This window comes from Antechinus flavipes, chromosome 5 (genome assembly GCF_016432865.1).
Source record: "Antechinus flavipes isolate AdamAnt ecotype Samford, QLD, Australia chromosome 5, AdamAnt_v2, whole genome shotgun sequence".
Taxonomy (NCBI): Eukaryota; Metazoa; Chordata; class Mammalia; order Dasyuromorphia; family Dasyuridae; genus Antechinus; species Antechinus flavipes.
The window spans coordinates 124493835-124517818 of NC_067402.1; the positions used below are offsets into that span (position 1 = coordinate 124493835).

The 23984-nt window shown below is 34.8% G+C and overlaps 1 protein-coding gene across 1 annotated transcript in view; it reads left to right on the plus strand.

Annotated features, from left to right (window-relative positions):
• The first annotated feature begins 2663 nt into the window (after nucleotides 1-2663).
• Nucleotides 2664-23984, plus strand: part of TSPAN12 (tetraspanin 12) — a 93082-nt gene continuing 71761 nt past the window's right edge. The window contains exons 1-3 of the mRNA XM_052000791.1: nucleotides 2664-2942; nucleotides 4172-4307; nucleotides 23813-23895. Coding sequence (XP_051856751.1) covers nucleotides 4242-4307; nucleotides 23813-23895 — 149 coding nt within the window. The 5' untranslated portion in view covers nucleotides 2664-2942; nucleotides 4172-4241. The remainder of the gene's footprint in view (nucleotides 2943-4171; nucleotides 4308-23812; nucleotides 23896-23984) is intronic.

A 23984-nucleotide genomic window follows, 5' to 3' on the forward strand; every position in this document is an offset into this window, starting at 1 on the left:
TGGAGGATAAATTGTGGAGAAAAGAGACTAACTAGGAAGCTATTGCAATGTTTGGGGATGACTAGGTAGTGAACTGGATAGAATGCTGGGCCTGGAGTCAGGAAGACCCAAGTTTAAATCCAGCTTCAGATACTTGTTAGCTGTGGGATCCTAGATAAGTCACTTAATTCCATTTGCTCAGTTCCTTATTTATATAATGACTGGAGAAGGAAATGCAAATGTAAACTACTGTAGCATCTTTACTCCTCCCCCCCCCAAAAAAAACCCAAATAAGGTCACAAAGAGTCAACATGACTGAAAAATGTATGAATAATAATAACAACGTAACAATAATTGCAATAGTTCTGGGAAAAGGTAGTTGGGACTTTAAGTGGGTGATGGCTAACCTCCTTTTTGTAGAAAGAAGGGTACAGATAGAGAGATATTGTGCAAGTAGACACAACAATATGTGGCAATTTACTGCATATATAGAGTAAGGAATAATGAGGAGTCAAGGATAATACCTAAGTTTAAGTCTAGAGTTACTAGAAGGACTATGGCACCTCCAACAGAGATAGGGAAGTTCAGAAGAGGGGTGGGTTTGTTGGAGGAGATAAATTCTGTTTTGGATATGTGAGTCTGAGGTACTGAATTGACATCCAGTTTAAAATGTCCAATAGGTGATTAGAAAGTCCAGAACTTCTGGACTCAGGAGTCATTTTCATGAAAATGAAAATTAAACCTATGGGAGTTGATGAGGTCACAATTAAGAGAGTAAGAAGGTAAGGCTCAGATTAGCTGGGAAACAGCCAAAGTTCAGGAGGAATTATATGAATAATGAACCAGCAAAGGAGACTGAGAAAGGATAGTCAGACAGGAAGGAGGAGAAACCCAGGGAAGAAAAAGGATCCAGTAGGAAAGAGTGGTTGGGATAGTTAGATGGTGCAGAGCCCTGAAGTCCATATCTGACTTCAGATACTTAACAATTCCTAGCTGTATGACTCTGGGTAAGTCACTTAACCCCAATTGCCTCATATAAAAAAAAAAAAGAAAGAGTGGTCAGCGGAGTCAGGTGCTACAATAGAGGTTGTGAAACATAGACTGAGAAAAGGTCATCAGATGTGACAACTAAGAAATCTTTACTAACTTTGGAAGGAGGATTTTCAGTTGTTTGGATTCTAAATTGGAAAGAGATGAAATGTTCCAGGGAAGTGAAAAAGTGAACATTTTCCAGAGTTTGACTGGGAAAGGGAGGTTGTACGTTGGAGGGATTTTCAGGTCTACTGGAGGTGTGTGTGTGTGTGTGTGTGTGTGTGTGTGTGTTTAAGAGAAATTAGGCAGAATACCAAAGAGGACTGTCCATTAAAGACATAGAATTTTTACTTCCCACTTGGGTGGAATTGGACTTTTATGAAAGTTAATAAGATCGAACCAATGGAAGAAACTTGCCGTAAGAACTATTTGTTGCTCAGTCCATTCAGTGTGATCCAACCTGGCTTGATGCTATTTGGGCTTTTCCCTCACCCCCACCCCCCCAGAAATTGCAGTTTGCCATTTCCTTCTCTAGTTCATTTTAAAGATGAGGAAATTGAGGCAAACAAGGTTAGGTGGCTTGTTCAGAGTCACACAGCTAGTGAATGCCTAAGGTTGGATCTTAAAGCAGGTCTTTCTGACTCTTTAGGCTGGGTAGTCTATCTACAACTTCTTAATAGTCAAATCTTCAGATATTTGAGGGAAAAATTTGGAACAATGATTTTTTGTTGAAGTGTACAGAGAACACTCTAAAAAACAAGCACCACCACAAAAAACAATGCACAGTATGTTTTGGAATTGTATAAATATTATGTTAATAAATTATGTTTCTAGTTTTAAAATAATTTATATTTCCAAAGATCAATTATCGGCTATAAACCTCAAATGAACATAGCAGTTTAAATTTAGAGTCAAATCTAATTTAGTATGAGAATCTGAGGATTTTATGGGGGGTGAGGGAATTTGATATTGCTTATTTGAAGGATTAAAAAGGATTTGCCTACTTTGTGTTGTAGATTTCAAGAATCAATCAAATTCAACAAGTATTTATTTCAGTTATCTACTACATGACAAGAACTGTGTAAAGCAATCAAAGAGAAACTATACCAGTTCTTACTACTGCTTATTATAAAATACACATTTACTACTTGGGTGACCTTAGGCAAGTCATTTGGTCTCCCTTAGGCTTCAATTTTCTCATTCAAAAAAGTGAGAGTTGAATTAGATGGCCTAGTTCTACGTCCAGTTTTAAAATCTTTTGAAATGCATGAATACAAAAAATAAAGAACAAAAGAGGGATCATACCTACAGTAACAATTCAGTTTTTGGGATCACTAGACCGACAAGAAGAATTTGTCACAAAGTTGAGTATGATAACAGTTACTGATTTTGTCCCCCAATACTAACACGAGCTTTCCAAAGGGGTCCTACTAGACTCTTTCCCCCCAAATTTCTCAGTTACCCCTTTTTTTTTTTTTTCCTGGGGCCACCCCTGCTGAGAGAAGGTGTGTCCTGAGGATGCTTGCTCCCAGGAAGGGGGCAACTAGAAGAACGCCCATTAGGACCCAACCAGGAGCAGCTGCTGGTCCGGAGCATGCGCTGCAGACTTTGTGCAGCTGGCTACGGCTGTTGCAGCGACTGCCTCGTCGTCTAGTCTGTCCGGGACTTGGAGAGTTGGCGAGGGCTGGGGAGGGACAGCGGCGCTGGGAGGCGGCTGAGCTGCTGAGACTTTCCAGCAACTGTTGCCCAGCACTTTTCCCCCCAGGCGACGGCTGGGGGGGAGTGGGGGAAGGAAGAGGAGGAAGCGTCTCGTCCACTAGCCAATGCTAAACTGCAGAGTTCCCCGTAGCGCGTTGCTGCCCCGATGAGTCCTCGCGGTGTGTCCCCGACAGTCCCTGGACGGGAGTGGGGGACGGAACCCAGGGTCCGAGGTGAGTGACGGGTTCTTTCTTCTCTCCTTAATCTTTTCTCCCTCCTCTTCCCATACTTTCGCCACCAGCTAGTCTGCTGCTCCTGTCCCGAGGGAGGTATTGGAAACCTTCCGAATAGCAAGCTAAAATACTTAAAGATGGGATTTCGTTTTCCTACTAGATTATGCTGCCCTATTCCTGGGCTCTTTTCTCCTTTGATTCTTTCCAGGTCCTTGGAGTAGGCATTAGGAGTGAGCATTTTGTGGTGGATTGGGAGTAATGGAGAGATTTGGCTTTGTTGGCGGCTGTAATCTGTTTAGAATATGATTGGGATGGGGTGGGTAGACTAGGGGAAGGTAAAGAAGGGTGGGAAAAAAAGAAAGAAAGAGAGGGCGAGAGAGGAAGAGGGGGGAGAAAGGGAGGAGATGAGGGAGAGGGAGGGGAGAAGGGAGTTTAGGAGGGGAGAAAATGAGATTGAGAGTGTGTGTGTGTGTGTTTGTGTGTGTGTGAAACTTTGTGTCTGCACAGCTGCCTTGGACTTAATTCCTTTGTGCCTCCCCTCCCCATTTATAATCTATCATTCCAGGGCAGAAAACATCATTTCTCACATTCTCTCAAAGAAACCCAAGTCGCAGAGCGGAATTACAGCTAACTCTTGTCTCCCCTCCCCCTTTCCAGATACTTTCACACATGACGTTTTGTGATAGGTGGGTGAGTGAGAGCAGTGATTTAAAGAAATGTAACTTCCCTAATGAGAAGGGGCATTCACTCCCTTCTATACATGAGTTACTTATTTATAATTCCCTTTACGTGTCAGGAAGTTATGGATTTTAGCCTTTTAGGACTGTTTAAAAAAAAAAAATGGCAGTCCCAAAGGAGAAGTCAATTGAATGAGTTTTTAAAAGCATCTTATTAAAACATACTGGGGGGAGGGAGAAGGCGGGGAACAGCAGCCCCAAACAAACAGTCCAAAGATAATAGTCTGCTCTGCACCCATTTGTTAACAGAGCAAATATTTTCCCTTTTCAGCAGGTGTAATCTGGGCTCAGTGGACTTTTATGTAGTTTAGGTTATTCTTCAACCCCAAGTGTTTAGCAAATGGCTTCGTAGATGAGGGGAAGTGACTGTGTCCTATTGGTCAGACAAGATATCCTTCTCTGAGGCCAGTGAGAGGATGTCTGTGGGTGGAATTAAGAAAAGACAATGGTCTGATTCCTTTTTCCTGTCTTCCTGTCTTGAATCCATTGTAGAGTGCTGTTGCCTTGATTGGTGGCAGAGGATGTGGTAAGAGGATGGGGTTTCTTCAGAGGAGAGCTCACAATGGCTAGAGAAGATTCGGTCAAGTGCCTGCGCTGTCTTCTCTATGTCCTTAATCTGCTCTTTTGGGTAAGTACTTCTCTAAAACAGGTGGCACTGTCTGGCTTCAAGTTACAACCAGTCACCAGATAATGCACCAAATGGCACTTCGAATTAATTAATTACATGGGATTATTCTTAATGTTTTCCCAACTTGTAAAGGTTACCCTTCTTGGTAAGTTTGAACCACTCAAATTCCATTTGGTAATTTAAACAAAATTACCACACACCCTTTCAGTAAAATTAAGTTTGAAGTTAATCTAGGGTTATAAATAAATACATGTGCCTGGTAGCTACAGATAAGAAAATTGTAACATACTTCTAAGGGTACTATTTGTTTTCATGAGTTAACAGATAATTTAGAAATCCATTAAATTGTTTTAGTTTGGACATGTAATTTCTGGCTGCAAAAAAAAAAAGTCTTATGGTTTATCACAAATTCTTTCTACATATATATTTTCTATATATGGTATCATAAAAAGTTTAGCTTGGTATATTAATTAGGAAGACTTTCTGAGGTCTGAAAATCAATTGAAAAATAGCTCTCATGTAACCATTTCATGTTAGAAAAAATTTGAGGTATTTTCTCTCTCTAAATATATATAATGTCATATGCTGTTTTACAAAATAATAGAAAATTTAATGAGATGAAGATAAATTTAATTTCCTTTGTGCTAGATATTTTTTGAGGCTGTGCTCTACCATGAGTTTTCATAAAGTATATCTCATCATCATGATACTGTTTTTAAAAATCAGTGATAAAAACTGTCAGTGAAATCGATATCATTTAATAAAATAGAAATTAAATTAGAAGTTGTAAGACTTGGAGAACTAAAGTAAAACCCAAATATTGACCTGTAAGTCTAATATTTTTCTAACTTGAAATTGATAACATAAATGTTCCCTTTCTAATAAAGAATTAAATATTTTGAGTTGCTAAATGACAAAAATTGTGACCATTGACATAACTTTTCTGTGACTCAGTCTTCTAAAAAGATGTTAGGCTAGATAATTCCTAAAATGCTCTTCTATTCCAAAATTCTATGATTTTATTATTCTGTTTTATGCAATAATTTTAATATCAATCTAAAAGTCATTTTCTCGTATTCAATATGAAATATATTTAATTACTGTGACCCTGGGTAAATCAATTAGGCTTTTTGTGCTTCAGTTTTCTCATCTGTAAAATGGGGATAATAATCCCATCTACCTCTCAGGTTGCTTTATAGATCAAATGAGATAATAATTATAAAGCTGCTTGGAACAGTACCTGGCATATCATAAGTGCTACATAAAAGTTATTATTAGCTGATATTGTATTTTGGTGTTCATTAAATCTATTTGATAATTTAGTTACTGTTATGGTATTCTTGTTTCTATTTTACAGTAATTTTAATAGGTTGTGTATATCTTTTTTTTTTTTTTTAATCATTCATGCCATTGTAGAATATTTGTCCAAGTCAGTAGTTAGAAAATGAACTATAAAAAAACTGACAGAGGGAAGTCAGGTTTACTTTACTTGTAGGAAAATGTAGAAAATAATGCAATGCAGGAATAGAATAGTTTGAGTGTGTATATGTGTGTGTGATATCTTTGTTTTTCAGCAGAGTGTGTAAGGGCTTCTGGTCATTTTCTGGGGTTGAAGCCATGGCCTTGAATAACTGCTTCAACACTTTCTTTTATATCTCTTAGATATGGGAAATGTCATAGCTGGCCAATGGAGTAATTTGACAGCTAGAGCTTAAGTGATTTCTACTTGAAATAGACATCTCATGCTGAGTGTGGAGCAGAGGAAAGAAAGTTTTTCTTTTTTTGGCTCTTCAGGGTGTATTCTCCAACCAGGGAATCTGGCCTTGTGGTTCATAGTTGGAGGCACACCCCTTCCTCTTGGCTCGAGTACCTTTACAGTAGCCCCACCCCAATCCCATCAGTGACTGTAATATCAGCCACTTAACCCCCCCTTCGCTCCCCCTCCTCCTACCACCCCCCCAATTGGGAGTAGTAAAAAGTAGATCTTCCTCTGCAAAAACTTGAGTTCTATAATGTATTCCTTTATCATTATAGATATCTAGAATTTAGCTTGCTGAGGTACTGGGGGTAGAATGGGAAGGTAGTGGAAATACCTTTGCATTCAAAGAGAAAACTTTTTCCCCTAAACTTTCTATGGTCTTTATGTATGACACATAAGAGCAGGAAGAAAAAGTTTGCAACTTTCAAAGTTACAAATATACTATTCTCTTTCTTTTTTTAGTTAATTACCTTGCTTTACTTGATTTTTCATGTGTTGAGTGTGCTTTCCCAAGGCATAGGGAAATATGAGCTCAGGGCTGCTGACTGGGATTGGCAAATGGTCTGAGTGGTGGGGGTGGAGGGGGGATAGTAATTGGCCAAAGTCCTGAACTGCATCTGGGTCTGTGATTAGCTCTGTATGGCAGTTCTGAGAGGTGTACATAGAACCTGATTCAAGGAAGTGGAATTCTACCATAGATATCTCTTAGTGTTCCTATTTTCAGTTTGTTCACAATGGGGAACAAAAGCAAGTGCATAAAGCAGGGAAACTAAGACCTTAGAGCACCTTCACTCTGATTAAAAGATAATGGGCAGAGTTAATGGATATGTGAAAATCCCTCTTAATACTGTCATTATCAGTTAAAATTTATGGAACACTTTTAATGTACATGCTGGTGGTATTCTTTGAATTTATCTTCCAATTTTAGGACTAAAACTGGTGGCTTTATGATATGAGTATTTATCTACTCAATAGTCCTAGAATTATCTACTCATTTTATAGATTATCAAATGGCTTTCAGATGGTAATTTTCTGCTACTACCAATATGGGTACAATTAGAAGCAAGGTTCTCCTTTTTCTTTTCCTTTGAAAATGCCTGAAAATTGATAGCACTTAACATTTCTTGTATAATTATTTCTGTTTTTTTTTTTTTAAGCATAATAGTTCTCTGAAGTTTTCTTAAAATCTTCGTTTCACATACACAGTTTGACTAGAGCTATCATAGCATATTTATTGAAACATTCAATAGTGGGGTAGAGTTAAGGCCTGATTTATTACACAATGAAATTAGGGAAGAAGTGTGAAACATAGTAAATATAGCAAATTTTTTCTCTTCCTATAGACTCAGTTTTCGGTTACTATTCATTCATCCATACTTTAATCCTCCAGCTGGCAGACAAAAAAAAATTAGAACTCAATAATCTATTTTTAATTAAATTTTATTTTATTTTTTATTAAAAGAAATCTATTTTCCTCTCATCCCCCAAGCCATAAAAACAACAAATTTCTTTTAGCAAATATTAATAGTCAAGACTAAATTCTCTCATTGATAATCTTTTTTTAAAAAATGTCATATTCTGTACTCTGAATCTGTCACCTCTTTGTCAGGAGGATAGCAGGCTTTATCTTTGGTCTCTACAGTAGTGGATGGTTATCTCATTGATCAGAGATCTTGTAGCTTTCAGAGTTGTTTGTCTTCATAGAGTTGTTATTGTATAAATTGTTCTGGTTTAAGGCTTCAACATTGTTCATTTTTGTAATACTGTTGTTATATTATAAATTGCTCTGTTTCTGTTCACTTCGCTCTGCATCAGTTCATACAAGTTTTTCTTGTCTCCTTAAAATAATCTATCCACATTTTGTATAGCACAGTAGGATTTCATTATATTCACCGATAACAATTTCTTTAGCCCTTTCCCAATTGATGGATATAGTCTTGGTTTCCAGTTTGGTTTTCTTTTGCTAACACCAAAAGAGTTATTACAAATATGTTTATACATATAAGACCTTTTCCTCTTTCTTTAATCTCTTTGTAATATAGGATTCTAAATGATAAAATGATAGAACTGATGAAAAGGGCATGTTCAATAACATTTTGTGTATAATTACAAATTACTTTTCAGAATGATTGTATATGTTCACAGGTTTACCAACAGTATTTTAGTGTTCCTACTTTCCTATAATTTTTCCAATATGTATCATTTTCTTTTTTTAAAAATCATCTTTACCAATCGAGTAGCTGTTAAGTAGAACCTCAAAATTTCTTCCTTTTTTATTTCTATAATTATTACTAATTTGGAGCGCTGGAAATCTCAGTAATATTAGATTAAATCAAAATCCACATTCACATTTGATTCATATATTTATGCAAAAATACTGAATATTCTTCAACTTTTAAAATGTAGTATAAAGACCATCTATAGAATCAAAGTCTAAGCTTATGCAAAGCCCTCTAACTAATGTAACTATTACTACTAGCTTATTAAAATTCATTGCACATTCCCTGGAATAATGATATCACTCAATTACTTTAAGTAAATGTTTTATTACCTAATTTTCCTAAGTTAGCTATTTCTTTAATAAAGTATAGCATAGCTAATAATGGGGTAGCTTATATGAACCATTGTCAGCCTCATAAGAGGAGTTTTGGGAATAATTCAAAAGATTATTTAAATTTACTATTTTGCTGTTCAGACTTCTTGTTTATCCTATCCCCAACCTGTTGATCCCCTTACCTCTGCCTTATACCCATAAGATGGTTGGTATAGTGGAAAGAGTTTTATATTTGATGGAGGTAAATAAGATGTGAATCAGAATACCTGCTTTCACTTATTTGGCTTTGTAATTTTGGGCAAGTCTTTTTAAACTCAATTTCCTCATTTGTGAAATGGGGTTAATAGATGAATTACTTATCTAACAATTATTAAAAAGAAGAAAAGGAGATCTAAGACTCATGAAGCATTTTGCAATTATAGAGCACTATTTAAATTTAATCCAGTTTATAATTAGCAGTCATGTAATATGGAGGTGGGAAGGCTCTGGCTTTGGACTCAGAGGACATCAGTGAACATCTTTTTTTTGCCACTTACAACTTTTATGAAGCTTTTAAATTTCTTGGACCTCAGTTTCTCCAGCTGTAAAATGAGGGATTGGATTAGATGATCTTTTAGTTTCTTTCCACTTCTGAATCTGTGATCCTATTTGTGTTAATGATTTAAAGAAAGTCACATTTAAAGATTCTTAAATCTGATGTTAGTCATTTTTATAAAAAATTATATTTTATGCCATGTTTTATAATTTATACAATTGATAAGGAGTAAAATTTTTATTAAATACTTACAGTGTTTCAGGAACTGTAGTAAGTAGCCTGAAGGAGCTTCCTATACAGTTGAAAATGACAACCTATAAAGAGGAACTGTAACAGAGGAGAGAAAGAGGAGAAGAGAAAGTATTCATTGAAATGCAAGTTGTGCATGGCTGGGACTCCTTGTGAAATGTTACTTTCTTATAACAATCCTATGTATTGGTTAGTATTGGTTTTACCCCATTTTACAGGTAGAGAAAGTGAAGCTGAGAGAAATAGTCATTTAACCAAGATCACACAGTAAGAATGGAAGCCTGGAAAAAAAGGACTTTTCCCATTATATTTTCCTGTTTTTAGTCACATCTAGTCATCCTCTCCATCAATCCTTTATAGAAAACCAAACTTTTTCACATTCTCAGAATTAGAGGGAGTTTCAAATACTATTTTTTCCAACCTAGATCTGAAAAAAAATTCTCTCTTATTATAAGTAAGTCAAAAGATCATCTAACCATTGTTTGAAGATAAGATGAATCCTCTATTTCTCAAGGCAACGTGTTCCATTTTATGGTAACGATAATATTTAGAAAGTTTTTTCTTTCATCAAATCCAAAATAACCTACTTGTAACTTCTAGCCATTATTGCTATTATTCTGTGTAGATCTATGAGTAAACTATTTTCCATGTGACAGACTCTTACATATTTGAATTCAGCTATCATGTCTCCCCTAAATCTTACATGTTAAAAAGTAACACTGTTGTCTTTCTGCCTATTTTTTATCTCATGTACTTGTAAATGGCTTGGAAATTGACCATGCTCTCATATTCAATCTCTAAATATAAGTTAATTTTATTAATAATTTCAAGAAATATTTATAAGCTTATAATTCCAAATTAGTAAACACTTAAATTGAGGATATTTCTCCCCATGTTATTGTCTCAAAACTAAATCATGACCTCAGTGTAGCGAATTATAGGTTGCTGAAAATTCATTGAGTCATTCATTAATTTACTCAACAAATGCATTTTATCAGTATCCCAGTAACTCCCTTCATAGTTTATTACTGAAGTAGTGTTCTCTCTATTATTATTATTATTACTGTAGATTAAGAAAATATAATAGGTATTAAATGATTCTTTTTCAGGCTACTTAATAGGCTTCATAGGAGAGATGCGGTTACTTTCTCTGAGAGCTTCTTATTACTATGGGATTAAGATTATTATTTATAATACTAATTTTAACGTTGTTGGTATGTGTAGCTGCAGTACTTTTTCAGAGTCCCTGTGACCCAATTAAACTAGTTACTCACATTAATTTAGTACTTTATTGCTACGAAGTGTTTTGTGCATTTTTTTTTTCTTCTTTGAATTTGGCCCTTACTATAATCTTGTGAGGTAAGTCAGTCAACTTACTTACAGACTCAAAAGAACCAGCAAGCTCATAAAATACACACATATATTCAGTAGTTTTACATATTTCTAATAGCTATCTATCCTCTCTTTAAACGTTTCCAGACATGAGGAGTTCATTAGTTTTCAGGGAAGAATATTACAATTTTGGACAGCTATAGCTGTTAATAATATTTTCCTTATGTTGAGCTGAAATCTTCTTCCCTGTGATGGTTAATTCAGTTTACATTTTTAATTGTCTATGTGGGCAAAACTTTGCACTTGGCTCAGAAAATAAATACAAAGATTAAAAAAGTTTACTTTTCTATAGAAGTTCTATAGAACTTATTCTTGTTCTATAGAAGCTTATAGTCTAAATAGAAGTTGAGTAGAGGGAATGAAACACATGTAAATTGATCTTACTTCTTTCCTCTGACCAACACATAACAATTCTAATCCCTAGCAGTCATCTTTAGATCCTTGCGTCCATATATTAGAAGCTATTGCTGTTTTTACTTGATCTTCCCCTCACATTTATAGATCTGGATTTAGTTTAGCAGGAATTTTTAACATGCAGAGTACTAGACTAGGTCCTAGGGAAGATATAAAGTAGAGATTTTTTTAAAAGGCCCCTGCCTTCATAAAGCTTACAGTTTAGTATAAGAAACAATAGAAAAATACTACATGGGTACTGTGTCAGAGTTATAAAACAAAGTATTATATGAATTCCAAGATGGGAGGAGAGGAGTGTGTGTGTGTGTGTGTGTGTGTTGTGCTGGGGAGGGCTAGACAAGAGACTGTATCATGAGAATGTCATTTGAATTTGAATGGACTGGAATTAAGTAAAGGAAGAGAAGACATTCAAATACATAATTCTGAGAAGGCATAGACTAGAAAGTGTGGACTACATGTAGTGTCAGAGAACCTAGGTTTGAATCCCAGCTCTGCCATTTATTTGCTTTCAAATCACATAACTTTTCTAGGTTTTTACTTTTGGTACCTCTAAGTTCCCTTCTGGCATTAAACATATGAATCTGTGATCGGGAAACAGAAGGAAATTATTATTTACAAAAAGGAATAGATGTCAGGTCCTAGGGAAGAGTTCAAGGAAGACTTGAATTTGGTGGTTTATTTGGATTAAATGTGAAATGTGAGGGGAAGATCAAGTAAAAACAGCAATAGCTTCTAATATATTGACGCAAGGATCTAAAGATGACTGTTAGGGATTAGAATTGTTATGTGTTGGTCAGAGGAAAGAAGTAAGATCAATTTGCATGTGTTTCATTCCCTCTACTCAACTTCTATTTAGACTATAAACTTCTATAGAACATGAGTAGCATTGATGTGAAAACTCCTATCAGAAAAGATTGCAACTCATATGCAAATATGTTTTTAGAGAAATTTCTGAGACTTTGGGAAATTAAGTGACTAGCCCATATCATAGCCATATCCCCTGCTAGTTAAGAGCTCTACCTCTGATTTAAATACAGGTATTTAGAATATTTATTTCTTCTTTTTTCTTTTTTCTTCTTTCTTTTTTCTCCTCCTCCTCCTCTTCTTCTTTCTCCTCCTCCTCCTCCTCCTCTTCTTCCTCCTCCTCCTCCTCCTTTTGCATTGAATGTATTACACTATGGTTCAAAACAACCCCTATATTTTTTTAAAAAAGGCTAACCAAAAATCACCTTGCAGAAGGGAGAAAATTAATATCTGCTTAGACTTTATTTGAAGATGTGACAGATTTAAATATCAAATCTTCTTTACTATATTAATTGACATTGAGGTTTTTCCCTAAGATTTTATTTTCTTTGCTTTAAGTGGTGATTAAACAAAACAATCAGAGCTTGGGCTCAGAGGAGATAGAAATTTAATGGATTAAAATTTAATCTATTTCATTTAGCATTCTTATATCGAATACTACAGGGAAGCAGATGTAGTCCTAAAATATCACATAATACCTTAGATTTAGGAAGAAGTGTGATGTAGTACTTATAGAATTAGCCTCAAAGTTCAGAAGGCTGGGTTCGAATCATGCTTCTGACACACACTGGATTTTTTACCCTGGGGAAGTCAGTTTTTCCAGTAATGAAGGCAACTCCCTAAAATTGTAAATTGCACCTGAGTAAAGGAAAATTCTATATCCAGGAGTTAGCTATAATAATGTAATTACACTTCTAGTCCCTATCCCTATCTCTAATTAACATTTATATAATGATTTAAGTTCTAAAAAACACTTTTCTCACAAAAACCTTTAGAGGTAAGTAGTGTAGATAATATTATCCCTATTTTACAGGAGGGGAAGCTAAGGTTCAGAGATATTAAATGAGATGTCCATGCAAACAAGATAGTACATATGAAAACAAGGTTCAAGCCCAGGACTCATTCTTCAGGTCTTTAAGCCCTTTCCTATTCTTCTCTTCACTGCCTCTTACCATGTTAGGAATGAATGCCTGGGAACTGAATTTTGGAAGATATTATATTTGTTCAGGAATTGTATTAGAAATCTTTGTAGTTTAATATTTAAGCATTGTAAAACGGGATTTTTTAGGAGCTAGAAGTAATTGGCAAACACACACACACACACACACACACACAGAGTCTGTTGAATAACAACTAGATTGATATCAGGAAGATCTGAATTAAAATCTGACTTCAGACACTGGACAAATACTGAACTCCTATTTGCCTCAATTCCTCATGTGTAAAATGGGGGCATGCTAGAGAAAGAAATGGCAAACCATTCCAATATCTGCCAAGAAAACCTAGCAGACACTTGGGATCATAAAGAGTTGGACATGACTGAATAACAGAGTTTTGACATCTCTTAGATTGGTTGCTGATGTCTACAGATTAACTATTTTTCATGAAAACTGAAAATAATGGGAAACTGAACAAAGGAGTGAAAAAAAACAAGAAGGAAAATAGAGAAAAATGAGAAGAGAGCTGTAAAGATTAGTGATGATGGTGGCTATAGTAGTATTTAGAAGCAGTGGCAGTGAGAATGGCAGAGTAGCTAATTTCCTACCCCCCAAAAAAGACCAGTGAGAAAAGTGGTAAGCTCAGCAATATAGTGAGGGACAGAAGGTCATTTTGATCTGAGTTTACAAGAGTATCATCAGTTTTTCCTGCATAGGACAGGTTAGCCAGAAGACAGCAATTCAAATAGTTGTTGTGTTCATAGAAGGGAATGGTTAGTATCTAGTAGTTTGTTTGTTTTTTTTTAAATGACTATTGTTATTTCATTGATTTAATTATTTAATTTATTTAGGGTTGTTCAAAATATGAAATTTTAATTAAAGTTATTTCATGAGAGAATTGATTCTTCACACAGTATAACATAGAACTTGTAATCTTATTATTAATCAACAAATTCTTATTAAGTACCTTCTATTTTCTGTTCTAGGCCCTAAGTAGGCAAATATAAAAAATGAAATAAGCTTAGCTTCTATCAAGGAAAATAGGAATCAACTATATAGGCACATACAGTGATATGTGGATTATTAGGGACAAACAATATTTTTGATGTAGTTTCATTTTGTGACAAGTCATGGTCATATATGTACTTCTGTTGATACTGACTTCAACCAGATGAAACTGGATTGAGTAAATTTCCCCATTTTTAGTTAGTTTGTCCTTAGTTTTATGGATTAATGACCTACATATTTAATTCCTCTTTTATTGTGTTTATAATTCCATAGTTTTTAAGAATGGGTATTACTCCAAGGAAATGGACAAAAAGAACACACTTTAGTGACTACTAAAAATATTGCATTGGTTGTTGTAGGGAAATCTAGCATTTTAAGGATCAGATCATTCAAGTCCACAAAGAAATAAGAACAATCACACTGAAGCACAAAATGAAACTGTGGCAGAAAGCAAAAGCCAACAAAAACCCAAACCAATTGCAAAATAATCTAATTAGTCCTTAGTACACAAGCAGAGAACTTAAAAGGGTCCTGGCTGGTGATTATTTAAATTTCCTACAAATGCAGTATAGATTTTTTGAAGTCAGAAAAATAGTGAGGAGACCTATGAAACAATCAGCTGTTAGCCATTGCTATGAAAAAAAATGCTTTTTATAGACAAAATAATGCAAAGACTGGAGTGCTGAAGAATTGAAAAAAGTAATTGTTATTGATGAAACTGGCTTCATTCATAAATGTGATACTGGGCAACTGAACCACTTTCAACCTTGTTTTCTCAGATATAAAATGGAGATAAATAATGGAATCAGCTAAAAGGGTTTTTGTGAAGATCAAAGGAGGATACATGTAAAAATACTTTTCAGACATGGAAGTGTCATGTAAAGCCTAGCTATTATTATCATATTAATAAATGCTATACCAAAAATCATTCTCAAAAGAAGCTTAAGTAAGACTGCAAAATTAAAATCTAAGTATCCTCATCAGATTGAAAAAACATTAGACATAGAAATCTTGTCCCTATGGAATGAATAAAGAATGTAGATAATAAATATCTACATAATAAGAAGCAAAATTTTACTGCAATTAGAGAAATTTCCAATATGACCTTGCTTCATGTTATATCATGAAACTTTAAGAAATTTATCCATGAAATATATAAACATACTTCAGTGACTTGGGAATTAGTCTGGATGAAAAAGGAAAAACCTATAGAAGATAATCAAGTCTAGATTGGGGTTAGGAGAAGTAGTGGACTGTTTGTCAAAGAGATCCCTAATATACAGTGTGATAAAAATATAGTTTCAAGATGAACTAAAGAATTTTTGACAAAATCTTATGAATGCAAGTTTGAATCATATAAAATAAGAGAATATAGGTAAAGAAGATATTGCATTTTTAAAGTTTTTAAAAGATATAACAAGTTGTAACATTTGTTTTCGATCAATAAATGTGTTTCATTTTGTTTTAAGTATTGTTCACACAAGTATACAATTTCAATAGTACAAGTTTTGGTAGGGGTGGAGGATATGATGATAGAAGTCATTAATAGCAGAGAGTGGTATCAAGAAAGACTTTGTGTAGAATTTGAGATCTGAGCCAAGTTTTCAAGGAAACTACAAATTCTATCAGGTGTAGTTGAAGAGGGAACATATTCCAGGCACAGGGAACAGGCCTCTTTGAAAAGCCATGGAGCCAGGCAAAGGGCAAGGCAATAAATATTTATTAAGTATTTACTATTTGTCCTGTACTGTGCTTTCCTCAGGATAAACTAGAAGGAAAAAAGGAAGACAGTTTTGACCCTTAATAGAGCTTATGGAGCTTATAGCCTAATTGGGGAATATAACGCAATAAAAAGAAGCAGAGAAGGGAATGGAGGATGAAGATACAGGGCATGGTATTGAAGTTCAGAAAGGCAGAGGTATGGGAGGGAGGGAAAAGTATGGAGATACAAAGTATCTTGTTTGAGGACCAAGTTGACAAGAGGGCTACCCTAGCTGGACCATAGATTGTGTGAAGGGGGCCAGATTATGAAGGGCTTTAAGTACTAAGCAGTAGTTTTATATTTAAACCTGCAGGAGCCAGTGTAGTTTATTGGGCTGCAAAATGACACAGTCATACCTGTGCTTTAGAATGTAATTCATTAACTATATGGATTCCAGTGCGAGCATACCTGAGACAGGCAAACCAGTTAAGAGACTTTTGCAGTCCAGGTGACAGATGATGAGATCTTGAATCAGGGTAGAGGCTATGCAAGTAAAAGGAAAGGGAAAGATAAAAGAGATGTTGTAGAGTTAAAATTGATAATACTAACCACATTTGGAAGAAAATGGATAATTTTTTTAACATGCTGAATTTGAATTGCCTACAGAATATATAATATGAAATGACTAATTGGCATTTGATGATATAGGATAAATAGAGCCTGGAATCATATGCCTAGAGATGATGATTGATGTTTAAATTATCTTTGTCACCCAAACACAGTCTTTCTATGCCTTATTTTTCTCATTTGCAAAATGGAGAGTTTTGTCTCTGACTTTGTGGAAACTGCTGAGATTAAAAGATATTATATTATAACTTTTATGGTGTTGTTATAACCTTAAAGTTGTGATTTTTTAAAAGCTTATTGTGCCTAGAGAAGTCATACGTTATTATCATTCAATTCAACAGACATTTTAAAAATGTTTATTGTGCATACACTCATGGTCAGTTAGTATAATATATATTCCTGTGACAACTGATTTTAGGGAGATAAAATTCTCTTAAAAACCTGAAGGAGATGAAACAGAAAAAGCTTCTTAGAGGATATAATAGTTTAAAGCATGTGTAGTTATACTTACTTGCTGTGTGATTCTGGGCAGATCACTTAACCTATTTGCCTCATCTGTAAAATAAGCTGGAGTATTATTGCAAAACAAAAACAAAACAAAACAAAATAAAATAACTCCACTAAGAGTTAGACATGAGTGAAAAGACTGAACAATAAAAGAATTCAGAGAAGGGTTTTCATCATCTGTATTCAAGATAGCTCATTACCATTAATCAGATACACTTACCTGTTTGTGGAGATTTCATTTATTTGTTGTAATCATTATGTGTATTTTTCTTCTGATTCTATTTACTTCATTCTGTATCACTTTATGTAGATATGGAAAAAAAAACTTAGTGTTCATGAATTTCAATCCCCTTATTTGTGAGAAAGTTGAATCATAAAGGTGTTGAAGGACTGGTCTAGGGTCATATAGTTCACATATTGTCTGAGGGCAGATGTAAGTCTCTTTCATCAACTATGACACATTGCCTTTTTTCATATAAACTTATTCTTAAACATATTCTTAATATGAGAAGTTATTCCTTTTTCCTTTTTCATCGCTAAAAAATAATACATGTAAGAGATAATTGAATATCTACTTCCATCATTCTGTTTCAGCAGAAAACAAAGAGAATGGGACAAAGATACTGTACCCTTTGATTCACCTGTTAATTTTTTCAGAAGAGGAACCATGTTATGCTCCTCAGGACATCATTCACCTGCTTTAGCTTTATTCCAACTATATGACAGAAAGTCAAATTACCAAAAATAAGGCTAATGTCAGAATTATAGACTCATATTACATGTAATCCTACCATTTAAGAATAAAAATAGATCTTTAAAGTAATGTATGTGTGAAGCAGCATGATGTGGTCAAAAGTACTTCAGGAGTTCAAATCCTACCTTCAACACTTATTGATTGTCTAAGTAGTCAAGTCATCATACCTCTTTGAGCTGGAGTTTTCTCATCTGTATAATGTGTAATTGCTACTTTTGCTATGTACCTCACAGATTTGTTGTTGGAGAAAGAACTTTAAAAATGAAAAGAATTTAAAAAATGTTAGTTATCTAGCTCAGTTCCTTCAATTTAATGTCTTTATCTATTGTTCTTCATTTCCTGAAAGCAATTTCCAGGACAACTGTCTGGGTGTACTCATTTAGCATGTGTGCCACACTGTGTCCACCTGCTATCAAAAATATGTTAGAATATATCACAGACACTATCATTCATGAAGATGACTGAATTTTCATTGTCAGTACTTAAAATAATTTGTGACTTCATGAATGTGGGTACTTCTGCTCCTATATATGAAATCCTTCTATGGTTTAATAGTTGTTTCATTGAGTTGTTGTGACCAAAACAAGCAAACCAAAAAAACAAACTATTACATAGAGGTCAGAATTCTAATAATAAGCCTTTCCATATTCATAGTAGACTGATTTTGGGGCAAGAGACAAAGTCCATTGCAAAACCAATGCTAAAATTCAAATCACCTTCTTAGGATCTATCAGAACTTCTATTCTTCTGGCATAGCCAGCTAGGTGACACAATGTATAGAAAACTGATCTGCACTCAATAAAACTTGAATTCAAATCCAGCCTCAGACATTTATTGTGTGAACCTGGACAAGTCATTTAACCTATTTCTGCCTCAGTTTTCACAGCTATAAAACAGGACTAATAATATTATCTTTTTCCTATGGTTATTTTGGGCATCCAATGAGATAATATTTGCAAAATATTTAGCACAATGCTTGGTACATTGTAAGTGCTTAATAAATATTTATTCCTTTTCCCCTATAACATCCCCTTCCATAGCTTTTGAACTTCTGGGGTCATTCATTGTACTTTACATTCATTACATTGAGAAAAAAGAGAAATATATTCAACATTTTATAATGATTTCTGTAAGATATTTTAAAAATATTGGCATACAAAAGGTCTTAGTCTATCCTGGAATCTCCTTTTCAAAATGTTTTCCTTTTTGAGTGTTATTGATAACTAAATTTTATTGTATCATATCTATTTCCTGCTGTTACTTTCATTCTAAGTAGAAGGATATAGTACTGGCTATAACATTGAACGTAATGTTTTTAAATATGCTTTCATTTTGTACAGTAAAATTTTAAATATAATTGAAAAATTAATAAAACATATAGTATGTGGCTTGGAATTAATGAAGAAAGTATAACCCTTGGAGGGTTGAACTAGGAGAAGTGGATGAATGTTGCAGAGGCAAATTTAGACATCGCTCAGTAAATATTTATTAAGTATTTAAAAAGTAGTTAGCACTGGGCTAAGCACTGTGGATTCAAGGGAAGGCAAAAGACTTCCCTTCCCTACCCTTTGTTCCAGCAGTGTCTCTACTGAGTCTGTATCCCAAAGAGATCATAAAAAGAGGGAAAAGAACCTATATATGCAAAAATATTTGTAGCAGCTCTCTTTATAGAGACAAGGAACTGGAAGTTTAAGTGGATAACCATCAGTTGGGGGAATGGTTGAATAAGTTGCATATGAATGTAATGGGATATTACTTTCTATAAAAAGTGTTGAATAGGCTGATTTCAGAAAAGCCAGGAAAAACTTACATGAACTGATGCTGAATTAAATAAGCAGAACCAAGAGAACATTATACATAGTAACAACAAAATTATGTGATGATAACTCTGATGGACTTGGCTCTTTCAAGGCAATTCAATAGATTTATGATAGAAAGTATCATATGCAGCATCAAAGCATAGTACTTTCACTTTTATTTTTAGTTGTCTGCTTTTTTCCCCCTTTTCATCATTTTTCCCCCTTTTGATCTGATTTTTCTTGCACAGCATAATAAATATGGAAATGTTTAGAAAAATCACACCTTTACCTATGTCAGATTGCTTGCTATCTTGGGGAGGGAGAAAAATTTGGAACACAAGGTTTTGCAAAGGTGAATATTGAAAACTCTCTTTGCATGTATTTAAAAAGAGACTTTTCATAAGCTGATAGAGAAGATAATATGCAAAATAATGAGCAATATAAAAAGAAAGTTACATACAGGATAAATAGAGAAAAATTAACAGAAGGAAGGCATTGGAATTAAGAGGGAATGAGAAAGGCTTCCTGTAGAAGACAGGATTTTATTTGGGACTTAAAAGGAAGTCTGGGGGTTCTGTAGTTAGAGTAAACAAAGGAGAGCATTCCATGCATTGGAATCAGCTAGAGAAATGCCCAGAACTTAGAAATGATATGTCTTGTTCCTGAAACAAGTATTCCTTGATTGAAGAAGACTGGAAAGGTAATTCTGAAGGACTTTAAATGCCAAACCAAGAGTTTTTTATTTGATCCTGGAGGCAGTTAAGAGCCAGCAGAGTTTATTGAATGGTATGATATATGGACATAATCTTTGGTGACTGAATGGAAGATGGATTGGAGTGAGGAAAGACTTAAGGTAGGTATACCTACCAGCAGAATATTGCAGTAAGCCAGGCATAAGATAATAAGGATCTATAGTAGAGTGGTGTCAGTATCAGGAGAAGAGGTGTATTTGAAAAAAATTGCAAAATCTTTGACTTTGGCAAAAGATTGGATATCAGGAGTGAAAGAAGAGAGATTTCAGGATGACTCTTAGGTTGGCATGCCTACGGAACTTGGGAATAATGTCCTTTACAACAACACAAAAAGATATAAGGGGAAAGTTAATGAGTTCAGTTTTGAATATATTGAGTTGAACATGTCTACTGATCATCCAGTTTGAGATGTCTTGAAAGCAACTGGAGATGAGAGATGAGGTCAGAATAGGTAGATTTGAAACTCATCAGCATATTGCTAATTAAATCCTTGGGAGCCCATGAGATTATTAAATGAAATAGTACAGAGGGAGAAGAAAAAGAGGTCCAGAACAGAACCCTGAGAATCACCCATGGTTAGAGAGTTTGATCTGGAAGAGGATTCAGCAAAGGAGACAGAGTAGGAATAGTCATATAGGTAGGAAGAGAACTAGGAAACAATGATGTCCTCAATCTTAAGATAAGAGAGAATTGGCAATATGGAGATCATTGGTCACTTTGGAGAAAGCAGTTTTGATGGGATAATATAATTAGAAGCCAAATTGTAAGGGATTAAGAAGAGAATGAGAGGGGAGAAAATGGGGGGGGGGAGCAGGAATTCGAAGACATCTTTTATAAGGTTTTTAGCCACAAAGGTCAGAAGGGAGAGAGGTTAATAACAGAGTTTTTTTTTTTTTTTTTTTCAGGATGGGGAAAGCATGGGCATGTTTATAAGGAAAACAGAATGAGAGAGACAGGGAAGATTGAAAATATATGAAAGAATGGGAAAGACAAAGAGGGCAATCTAGTGGAAGAGACTGGATGGAATAGGAACGTGAAAAAGCAGAAGGATTAGGCTTGATAAGGACTTTATGTGAGATGAAGACTCATTATGTGAGAGGGGAAGAAAGTGGCAAAGGTACCTGAATGATTGGAGATGAGAAAGAGAAGAGAAGAGAGAGTTCATGGCATTTTCTTCTGTAAAATATGAGGTGAGGTTTTCAGTTAAAAGAGTGAGTAGGGGGACCATGGGGAATTTGAGTAGGGATGAAAAGATTTGGAAGAACTACTGAGAGGAAGGTATTATAAATTGATGAGATAGGAGAGTGAAAATGTAGAGCGGCAATGAAGACCCAGTTGAAGTTCTGTAATATAGATGGCAAATGGTGAGAGTAAGGCTTGGTGTGGTGTGATTAGTAATATAATAAAGCATCTAAAATTTGAGTGAATGGTGTAACATTGAATTGGGTCACCAAGGAGTCAACAAGGGAAAAAGAGGAGACGAGCTTTAATTCAGTGGAAATGGCCTAGGAGAGAACTGAAGAGTGAAAGGATTGGAGATTTAATATAAGAAAAAAAATTCCCCTTATTGCTATCCCAGAATGGAATGGACAGGTTCAGGGAACAGTTAAATCATGCTCATTAGAAGTCTTTAGGTAGACTATAAATGATCACTTACTTCTTCAGGAGGACTTTCCTAGGCTCTCCAAGTCATGATGCCCTCCCTTTTAGAACATTTTCATTTACTAATCTACTGTAAATACCTAATTGTTTATATGTTGATTCCTCATTAGAAAATAAGCTTTGTGAAGGCAAGATTGTTTTGTTTGTTTTGTTTTTTGTTTTTTCTTTCTTCCCAGTGTTTAACATAGTTCCTGGCACTTAATAAATGTTTAGTGACTGAATGAAACAGGCCTTTTATACCTGACTGAACCAGATGGCCTCTTAGGCTTCTTTATACTTTTACTTCTGATTCTGTGTCACATAGAGAAAAAATCACTATGAAATGAGTTAACTCCTTTATAGTTCTAACTACCCTTACTAGCAATGTGACTTTGAACAAGTTAATTATCCTTTCTAATTCTAATTTTCTTCATTGATAAAATGAAATGATTGAAATAGATAAGTGTTTCTGAATCTTTGGATATTGGGATCCTGGAAAATGGTGGAAGAGATATTATAAAGAATCTTTATAAAAAAGAATATTTGTATTTATATTCACATTAGATGTGATTTAAATCTTTATTAGCTACCCCAAAATATAAAGAATGAGTATAGGATGATAATTAAAGGAAAGTCAAATGGAAGATTTTTATTATTGTTGTTTTATTTTAGGAATGGGAGAGACATGAACATGCTACAAGCTATAGGCGGGAAGAAAAGAGCAAGTAGAGAAGCTAACCCAAAGATGAGTGGACAGCCTCAGGAAACATTGAATTCTACCTCATTAGAAGTCTTTTAGCAGAGGATAGATCACTTATTTTTTCAGGAGGCATTTCCTAGTTTTCCAGCTCATGATGCTGAGGAGATTAATGGGATAAAAGAAGTGAGAGACTGATGAGGAAGCTTCCAGAGGATACAGAAAGGAATACATTGAAGGTTATGTTACCAGCTGAGGGGTTAGTCTTAGCAAGGAGAAAGGGATCTTTTTCCCGTAGAGACTAAATCAGTGGAAAAAGGGGGGGAGGGTTGAAAATGTGCAGAGGAGTTATTATGTGGAGTAGGAGACTTGAGTGAACTAATGACTGATGGTTTTGATTTTTATAGTAAAGTAAATGAATGTTATTTTCTGAGGTTGGAATTGGTACTAAAAAAGGGTTGAAATTGCTATTGTGATAAAAAAAAAAGCTATCATCCATCAGCCAGTCAATAAAGAATAAAAGTATTTCCATGTAGCAGTCAGTGCCTGAGCCATATGTTCAGTCTATCATGTGAGGATCCCTTAAGCTTTTTGAAGTAAAAAGGAATACTTGAAATAATTGGGAAGCAGTGAACTAGATGATGTCTGATTGCCATTCTAGCTGGTGATGGAAGAGGAGCCTGGAGGACTATCATGACGACTGGTGTTTTGGGGGGTATAGTTGGCCTCCTCTCTAGATTTGATTTGTAGTTCATCCCAGGAAGACTCCCATTGGAAATTCAGCTACTCCCCATGGCAATAGTGCCCAGGGAGTTTTGATGATGAGAAGACTTGGGAGTCACTTCAATCCCCAACCCCCCATCTGAAGCACTTTCACTTAAGGTTCCTTAAGGAACCTTTTTTTTGGACTTTGTTTGATTTTTAAACAGTTGGGCATAATTTCTTTCCAGCCATAATGGTTAGTAAATATTTTTCTTATAGCAAAAAAATTCTATGATCATGTTCATATTTATAATAGTAATATTGTGCTTCAGTAAGTAATAAGTGGTCATTATGGATAATGACACAAACATTCTGATTAAATCATGTATTTAATAATTGTTCCAGCAGTATCATTATATTAAATACTCAATAACAAATATGTTTTTCCCCAGTTGATGTCCATCAGCGTGTTGGCAGTTTCTGCCTGGATGAGGGATTATCTGAATAATGTTCTGACTTTAACTGCAGAAACAAGGTAGGATTTATAATTATGCAGTAATATATTTTAATATTGTTGGCTATGCTATTTTTCAAATAATCATCTTAATAATCTTAGGTACAACA